The 9,681-nt window shown below is 40.9% G+C and overlaps 1 protein-coding gene across 1 annotated transcript; it reads left to right on the top strand.

Annotated features, from left to right (window-relative positions):
• Nucleotides 1–2,409: 2,409 nt before the first annotated feature.
• On the top strand, nt 2,410–8,436 carry LOC130462887 (uncharacterized). Its single transcript, XM_056831859.1, has 5 exons — nt 2,410–2,776; nt 2,874–6,191; nt 7,425–7,485; nt 7,575–7,681; nt 8,342–8,436. The coding sequence occupies exons 1-5, from the start codon at nt 2,410–2,412 to the stop codon at nt 8,434–8,436; spliced, it is 3,948 nt and encodes a 1,315-aa protein (XP_056687837.1).
• The last annotated feature ends 1,245 nt before the right edge of the window (nt 8,437–9,681 follow it).

The raw sequence follows: 9,681 nt of genomic DNA, 5'->3' as shown, positions 1-9,681 counted from the left end.
TTGATTGGAAGATAGGTGGAAAGAGTGAGTTGGAATGCACAAGGGAGGTTGCTTTTTATAGGGGAGTCTGCCTATTCAGCTGTCCAGTAATATTATATTATAATGCAAAGTGATAGGTGGGGTTTTTACCTTCACACAGTGGAGGGCAGGGAGGCCCAACCATGAATAAGGCTGGGTGCCATGTGTAATCGTCTGATTTATGTTGTCAAGTCAGCAATGTTAGGCCCCCAAAATTAGTGCTTTCTATAAATTGTTGACCAAAATCAGTGATTCCAAGAGTATGTTTTCTGTGTAAATGGTAGAAATCAATGTTCTCCCATATGTATTAGTCTTTCTTGTACTACTCAATTTACAATTAATAGCTGCCATTTATCAAGGAAATTCCACAGCTCCTGATTACCGTTCTCGCTTAATCAATCCTTTTTAAACCGTATGGGTGTAGGATAATAAGACTCTTTGGTTATGCTTCAGTAGTGTTGAGCATGTATGGTCTTCTATGACACAACAAGAATTGGACATTAGCTTTCAAAGTGTGCTTGCAGGACTGCTTACCTTTGAGCATTGCATATGGATTGCCCTCTTGATCATGTTCCCAGAGTTTCCTTGCATAGTTCATTGGCTTGCATCATGTTGCTTACTTTTTTTTTTTGTCAATTATGCAACCATATATGGAAGCACATGCACTGTTCTCATTGCTACGCCTTACTATAATAGACCCTGATGGTAGTTTAGGCTTAGTATAACATACTATAAACATTTAGGCTTACTATAACGTATTCCAATTAAAATGATCCCAGTTTTGTCCATGTTTGTTACGTATGTGTTCATTATGAATGTGGTTGGCTACAGGTCTTTGTTAGTGTGTATTCATTCACCACGTTTCAGCGTAGCTGCACCTGCATTTTTCATTCCCACGTAAAGAGCTCATAGGCTTCATAGCCGTTTAATGATATGCTGTTTCTTAATTTCACAGTTTTTGCTGCCAGGCCAGAAGCTGTTAATTCGCATTGAATTTGCAGGGTTATGGGTAATTTGGTATCATTAGGAGTGATCAATATAGTTCCTTGCATCAATTTATTTCTTTACCTAGTTGCATATGTGTCCGGTCGTTTTACGTATCCATATTATCGTTATTATGCACTCGATGATGGTTAATTTGTATGGCAAGCAGATCGGTTCCTATGCTCACCATCCTCTGGGACACGCAACAAAAAACGTGTAAGGGTTGCTGATGCTGCTCTACATAGCAGCTTGTACAGGTAATCACCCCATTACTTTTTACAACTAGATAATATGCACAAGTATGCATCCTGCTTAAACCGGGTCCGGGAAATATAGGGATTCCAGTCCACCTAGGCAAGCACCATCTACCCATGAAGCCGTACCCTGTACTCTCACAACCCCAAGAAGTAAGGATCTCTATCCCGTGGTTTTCCTTTTAACGCCTTACCATTTATGCTTCCTGATCTGCTACTTCTTCTGTTACACTGTGCCTCCTTCAGCTGTTTCCCACCCGCTGTCTCTTCCACCGGATACTTTCCCTTACTACCTTTCTCAGGGCCCAGTGGCTCCAGGCGCATGCGTCATGTTCAAGAGTTGTATAATGATAACCTAATGCCACCTACACAGCCACTTCCTGTATCCACATCAGACAGGTATTTTTAATATATGTCATGCACTTCTATTTGTAATCCACCCCTTATGTAAAGTGCCTATTCCTTTGAAATACACAGTGTGGTCGGCACTTTGGGCTCCTCTGATCCAGAACCATCGCAAAAGACACGGAAAGAGAGGCAACTGATAAGTAAACAAAGTAAGCTTCTTTCAATCCTAAGTCCTATATGTGGTCTTTGGTAATTCATACCCTTAACACCAACATACTCTCCATGAACCAGAAATTCCTTTGGCAGTTACTAATCAGCCCTTGCCCGTCGAACCACTTATTCTGCCCCCGGCTCACTATTGCCCTAAGTGCAATGCAAAGAAATTTGCATATGAGTCACCTACTTTCTGTTGTGGGAATGGAGAAGTGAAGATAGCTTCTAATGACTACTCTGCTGAACTTGTGAGGCTCTTCACTTCACAGGATGAAGACGCCTTACATTTTAGGAAATACGCAAGACTTTATAATAACATGTTTGCGTTTGGTTCCCTTGGAGGGGCAGTTGATGCAAAGACTGAAAAGGGAATCTATGTCTTTAAGTTACACGGCCAAATATACCACTACATTCCTGATTTACTTCCTAGCAATGAGACCCCTAAGTATCTACAATTTATTTTTATGATGGCCAACATGAAGTGTCAAATCGACTAGGTTGTTTTCCAGAGTTGAGAGAAGACGTGATTAACATCCTCATGGCCATTACAAAAACAAATCCTTATGCTAGGTTTTTCCGGTCTTTGAAAGAAATGAATATTGATGAAAATACGCAGATTATACTTAATAAAAATACAGTGCCTGACCAACGAGTTTATAATGCTCCTACCTCAGATGAAGTTGCTGTTATTTGGCCTGAAGCCACATCTTCCAGTGAATCTAGCAGCTCGCATATACTTGTGTCCGGAAAGTCTAATGAGTCACATAGGATCATGAACTATTATGGCTGCTACGACCTACTCCAGTATCCGCTTTTGTTTCCCCGGGGTGACTGTGGTTGGAACCAGGGCCTTAAAAAAATGTCTACCGGTGGTAGGAGGCAGCTACAAGTACAGCAGGATCCCGTCCTATCTTGTGTTGTGCACACTGCTGAAGAACTTTTATCGGAGGAAGCCATACGTAAGTTGTTTAATATTCTGGCATCTTCTAAGCTGAACACCTACATGTTATTGCCTTTTAAAATTGCATATCTAACCAGGATTTATTACGCTTGTAGGTGCAACACCGAGCCGCACTAATACAGACAAACGTATTTCTGCAAGGCAGTATTATGCATATAAACTCCAGAGCCGCCCAAATAATCTACTTCTTAGAGCCGGTCGCTGTCTTCAGCAGTACATTGTAGACATGTACGTGAAAGTTGAGAATACGCGCCTTGATTTCTTCCGTAACAACCAGGACACTATCAGGGAAGACTTATATCAAGGGATTCTGGACACTGTGGAAAGAGGGGAAAACAGTGCAGCTAATGTGGGGCACCGTGTCGTGTTGCCACCAACTTTTATTGGCGGCCCTCGGGACCTTAAGAAAAGGTACCTAAACGCAATGGCTCTTGTGCAACGGTATGGGAAGCCAGATCTCTTTGTAACAATGACATGTAATCCAAATTGGCAAGAGATAAAACAAGAGCTCGCTCCCGGGGGAGAAGCGCAGAACAGGCCTGATTTGGTTTCGAGGATTTTCCGAGCGAAATTGTTAGCCCTGAAAAAACTGATAACGCAGAAACATGTTTTCGTTGAAGTTGCTGCAATGATCTACGTTGTTGAGTTTCAGAAACGAGATTTGCCTCATGCGCATTTTCTCATCATTCTCACACCTGCTTCCAAGATCAAAACTCCTGCCGATTATGACAAATTTGTCTCTGCTGAGATACCCTCCATCGACAACCCTCATCTTCGGAAGATCGTTCTCAAGCACATGATGCATGGCCCCTGTGGAAAGTTAAACCCTAAGTGTCCATGCATGAAACGCAAAGGGAATAAAGAACACTGTAAAAGTGGATACCCAAAACATTTTTGTGATGAGACAACCACCAGTGCGGATGGCTTCCCAGTGTATAAGCGCACAGCCACCGGTGAAACAGTATCCATTCGCAGAGCCACTTTGGATAATAGGTGGGTTATTCGGTACAACCCGTACCTCTCATCTTTGTTTGATTGTCATATTAACGTTGAGGTTTGTTCAAGCATTCAAGCAGCCAAGTACTTATACAAGTATGTTTACAAGGGCCATGATAGAATCTCGTTCAACGTTGTGAGAGACGGTGAACGTGACGCTGTTGATGAGATTGAGCAATACCAATCAGGTCGATGGGTTTCGCCTTGTGAAGCTGCGTGGCGCCTTTTTGCGTTTGACCTGTATGAGATGCATCCTGCTGTCCTACCTCTTCAGGTCCACCTACTTAACATGCAGACCATTCAGCTGAGGCCTTATGAGCAGCTTGATTCTATCATTGCAACAGAAAAACGGTCCCGCACTCCTCTGACCGAATTCTTTAAAGCGAATGCTGCAACACCAGATGGGACAGGTTATCTATATGGAAGTTTTACAGAGAAGTACAAATGGGATGCATCTGCAAAGGAATGGCTGTTACGGAAAAACAAGACTATAGTTATTGGCAGGCTAGCTTTTGTTGCTCCGTCTGAAGGAGAGCGATATTTCTTGAGGTTGCTTCTTGTTCATGTGCATAGCCCTAAATCATTTGAAGATCTACTGACAGTTGATGGCTATCGATGTGCAACCTTCCAGGAGGCAGCCTTGAAACGCGGCTTGCTTGAAGAGGATGAAGCTGTGGACCTATGTTTGGCTGAGGCAGCTGAGGTCCAAATGCCTACTGCTCTGCGTAGCTTATTTGCAACAGTCCTCATTTTCTGTCAACCAAGCAACCCAAGTGCACTGTGGGATAAATATTATGCATCTCTGTCTGAGGATTTTAACCGCCAATTTCCAGGCTTAGATTCAAAGGTTAAACATCTGACAGCCAGATCGGTCGAGCAATACTTGGAAGAAATTGGTAAATCGCTTAAGACTTTTGGCCTTGAACACTTGAATGAAGAACAGGATGCTGAGGTAGCAAGGACAAAAGACATAATTGATGCACTGGGTGCACCAATACCCGAACAATGTATTAGTTGTCGTGACAAGTTAAACAAGGCCCAACAAGAAGCTTTTAATTCCATCACTGACCATGTGAAGCAGGGAAAGGGTGGAGCATTCTTTATAGACGGCCCTGGTGGAACGGGGAAAACGTTTTTGTACAATGCACTATACGCAGAGGTTCGACTAATGGGAAAAATTGTGCTTGCAACTGCTACATCAGGTATTGCAGCAGCCAATATACCATCTGGTCGAACAGCCCACTCCAGGTTCAAAATACCAATTGATATTGAAGCATCCCTAGCTTGCGATGTTCCGAAACAAGGTAGTTTAGCTGCATTGATACAGGAAACGACTCTTATCATATGGGACGAGGCTTCAATGGCACGAAAAGAGAATGTTGAATCCTTGGATCTGCTGCTCCGAGATCTGTGCGATGCAGACCTGCTGTTTGGTGGTAAACTCATAGTCTTTGGAGGTGATTTCCGGCAAGTCCTCCCTGTTCTGCCCCGCAAAACACAACGGGAAGCAGTTGCAGTCAGTTTAGTTAGCTTTGTCTTGTGGGCTCGAATGATAAGGTTCCTCTTGACAGAAAACATACGAGCTCGTGAAGATCCAGCCTTCTCAGCTTTCTTACTTGCATTGGGTAATGGAGAACTGCAAACCATTGACAACAACCTTGTCCACTTGCCAAGTGAGGTCGTCAAGCCTCTTGAGGAAGGAAAGGATCCCATCACAGACCCGACTGCCCTTACATTTCCTCAACTCGACCTTCAAGCCTTTGACTCGGACATCTTCACAACAAGGGCAATTCTGACTCCCATGAACGCTGATGTTGACTCTATAAACACAAACCTTATTCAAAAGTTTCCAGGTCAGCCTGTCCTCTATAAAAGCTTTGACACAATGCTTGATGACAATTATAATGTCTATCCTACCGAATTTATAAACACACTCTGCCCCGGTGGAATGAGCCCTCATGAACTTATCTTAAAAAAGGGAAGCCCAGTCATTTTGCTCCGGAATGTTCTCCCATCTTCCGGCTTGTGCAATGGTACAAGGTTAATATGTGAAGAGTTTTTCCCTAACCTCATCCAATGTGTAATCATCACTGGCCACCACAAAGGGAAGCACGTTTTTATTCCCCGTGTTAACCTGCGGCCTGCCGCTTCTTCGAAGTACCCAATACTTTTTCAAAGAAAACAATTTCCTTTGAAGTTGAGCTTTGCAATGACAATCAACAAGTCCCAAGGGCAAACCTTAAGTCAAGTTGCTATTTACCTTCCTCGTCCATGTTTCTCGCATGGGCAGTTATATGTCGCCTTGTCAAGGGCAAGACAATCAGCCCATGTTACTGTCATTTCAGCCGGCACTCCCCAACAACAAACCGGAACTCAAGTTGAAAATGTGCTTTCATATGACGTGTTGAAGCTCGCTGGTATTATATGACGCGTCTATGTAAGTATACCTAATGCATCTGTGAATGTTACTTAGTTATGGTGTCATGTTATGTGCCTGTCTTACATTCTAATCCGCTTCTATAATGTTGCCTGTGATTCACCTCCCTTTCCCTGTGCTCGGTTCTTTACAATTTCAGGCCCCTTTTAAATCACGCTCGCTCTTTCAAATTAGTTGTCTGCTTCTTTCCTACGATCACTGCACTCTGATTTTCTTTATTTTGCTTATGACCAGGTGCTTCCCTCGTTGCCCACGAATACGTCTACTTGCTTTTGCTGCTGCATACTCAGGGGCCTTACATTTTGGTTAATTTCTTACAGCATTAGCATTGAGTTTATTACGCCCCATTTTCTTAGACACTAATGCTGACTGTAATTCGTCTCTCTTTCCCTGTGCTCAGTTCTTTGAAATTTCAGGCCCCTTTTAAATCATGTCCGGTCTTACAAATTAGTTGCCTGCTTCTTTCCTTCAATTACTTCACTCTGATTTCCTGTATTTTTCTTATGAGCAGGTGCTTGGCTCGTTCCACACGAATACGGCTACCTGTTTTTGCTGCATACTCAGGGCCCTTTAATTTTGGTGAAATTCTTACAGCATTAGCATTTAATTTTAGTTGCCATGTCACCAACAACATTGTCATGAAGAAATGAATCATTGACTGAAAATGTGCTCTGAATATCAGTTGTTTTTGTAATGGATTTGACTGCTTTGCTGTCTCTTGAGTCATTTGAATGCATTTGATTTTTCATATCTGAATAGTTGACTGCTTAACTTTGTCAGGATTATTTTGTGTTTATTCATTGTTTACTAAGTGGATAATGGAAGTAATTTCTTTCACAACCTCCAAAATCCCCAATCAATTGTCAAAACAACTTTCTGTTTTGCTAAATGGCTTTAACCGTTAATATGATGGTTGGTATTTTTAAAAATCTGATTCAAGTGAACATCTTTCCTTCTGGCTATGTCTTTGATGGGCCGCCACCTGACTTAAAGAAAAAAAAACTTGCAAAATGGTATGGCTGCTCTTTACTTGTCATTTGAACTGATCCAAACAAGTGATTGTATTGATTTAATTGAACTTTACGTGATAGTTATGACAAACGAGCAGATGCCACTGATGATTTGACGGAGGCAATTAAGGTACATTCATGCAAAATCTTACCCCAATTTGAATATTCAGCTGTTTTTTGTTTGTTTTTGGTTTGCTGTGTAGGTCTCTCGTGTTTAGATGAATATGGGTGTTCCAGCCTGTTCATGTTGTTCATCTTATTCATGTTTGAATAAACTGTGGCAAAGAGTCCTTTACAAACATTAACATATCTGCCTTATGTGCTTTGCTGATGTTTTGTGATGTTGTTAGCAGACTGGTTTTTGTGCTGTTGTCTTGTATTGTTGTGAGTGTTATTCTCCAACTTCTGTGTTTGGTTGTTGCTAGGTGTGCTCTGCTAACTGTTGTCCTGCTGTGTTCAGGTGGTTATTCAGTTCCAGTGGTTTGTTGTCTCTGTGTCTGAGCTGCTGCTACAGGTCTTGTTTTAGGTTGCACTAATTCAGTCCGTTGGCCTGGTTCAGTTTGAGCTACACTAGTTCAGTCTGTTGCCCTGCACTGGTTCAGGCTGCCTTGCTGGTCTGAAAGCTCTAATTCAACACAATTGATCTTTTATTGTTCGTTGATTTAATTTATCATTCGTTGATTGGACATTAAAGCTTGAGCAATGGCAGAATTGCTTGAATAAAATTGTCCAAGGAATTCAGACCCGGATGAAATTAGCGAAGACGAAAATGGAATTCCTACTGCAATAGTTCCCTGAGCTGACCCAAAACAAATTATCGTCTGAAAAAAATCAATTTCCAGAATGGATTAACATGTTGAATCGGACTTCTGGGCAGAAAACCATGGGTGTCTGAAATTAAAGGTAATCATCAACCCTCTCCAGCTCTGATGAATATCCTAAATAGTTTTTATGCAAAATTGGATGATTTTGATGTTAATAATGATGATATTTAGAGAATACAACATTCTAGGGAAGTTTTTGGGGGGTGCTGGTTCACCGAAAGTCAAGATTAACATATAGGACATTCATGAGGAAATTGAATACTGGATAACTGTTGTTTCCTGCTTTGTTCTTGTAGGAAACTCACCTCAGACCATGATTGAGGGTTATGTGAAACGGGTATGGGGAAAAATGGGCATACACAAAGTTGGACCAGTTGGAAATGGAACGTAAATTGTCATGTTTACAACAATGGAGGGGAAGAACAAAATGATGGAGGTCGGGTATTATTTCTTTGATAACAAAACATTCAATGTCAAGAACTGGAACCCAGATATGAATATCATGAAGGGTTACACTAAAACAGTACCAATATTGATGTAGGAGGCTATTCAATAATTTTTTTACTATGTTTTAATTCGTTGATTAGATGATGTTAATTGTGGGTTTGTCTGTTAGTTTTTTGTGTTTGCTTTTTAGTTGTCTTGTGGTATTGTAGTTGTTTGGTTGTTAATTTAACGTTTTTAATTTATCAGTTAACCATTACCATTCTTTTTTAGTTCCTACAACTTTTAAATATTAACAGTCGGTTTCAATAAGTTATCATCATGGTTCGTTTTCTGTGGCTTAACTAAATTATTTGATTGTTCATTATAGGTTCAGGTTGCTAAATGGTACGGTTTTTCCTCAAATGGCTCTGAGGTAATGTTACAGCGTAATAATTTGTTTAGTTTCCCCCTCCCTCAATTTTCTCAATGTTTTATTACCACTTATTTTACGGCCTTTTGTGTCTTTCCGTGGTATGTTCTCTTTTTTATATGTCTCAAAATGATAGAATTTTGTATAGGCGGCAAACCCTTCTGCTATTGTGAGACATAGTTTATCTTCAGGAGAAAATAAAATGAATTGGGCCTTAGTACAGGGAGGCGGTTTAAGTGTACTGGTATGAAAAGACAGATGCACTGTCGTACATCAATTTTTTTTTTCTGTTGGAGTTGTCCGCTGCCTTAAGGCTCCATTGGTGCATTCACGTGTATTTCCTGATGTGAATGGTTTCGTGACTTGTGAGTTGTGACTATATATCTGTTATTTTTTTGGTGTGAGTAAAATTGGTAAAGTGGTTATTTTAACGAGTAACAACAACAGAGATGAACAAAGTTTTATGTTATTTCAATATAATTCCTATTACACGTGGGAACTATTTCTTGTTTAGAGTTACTTGTCCCTGTAAATTAAGCCGTATTCGACTTTTGTGTCAACCATTGTTAACTTTAATCTTTGATTTATATCACCGGCCATGTCCATGTTTGTAGTAAAATTTATTTACTGGGTACAATTTTTTTTTTTGGGGGGGGGGGTAAATAAGAAATTTAAGTGTGAGTTTCCCTCGAAAGTCAGTTGGCTTATTAGGGATGGAGACAGTACTAAAGATGCGAGTTCCAGATGTTTTGAGGTTTGGTTCTTTGGGAAGGCTGGAGG

Source organism: Spinacia oleracea, chromosome 6 (assembly GCF_020520425.1).
Source record: "Spinacia oleracea cultivar Varoflay chromosome 6, BTI_SOV_V1, whole genome shotgun sequence".
NCBI classification, from domain to species: domain Eukaryota; kingdom Viridiplantae; phylum Streptophyta; class Magnoliopsida; order Caryophyllales; family Amaranthaceae; genus Spinacia; species Spinacia oleracea.
Note: the sequence above shows the minus strand (reverse complement) of the source record. Positions and strands in the feature narration are given on the sequence as shown.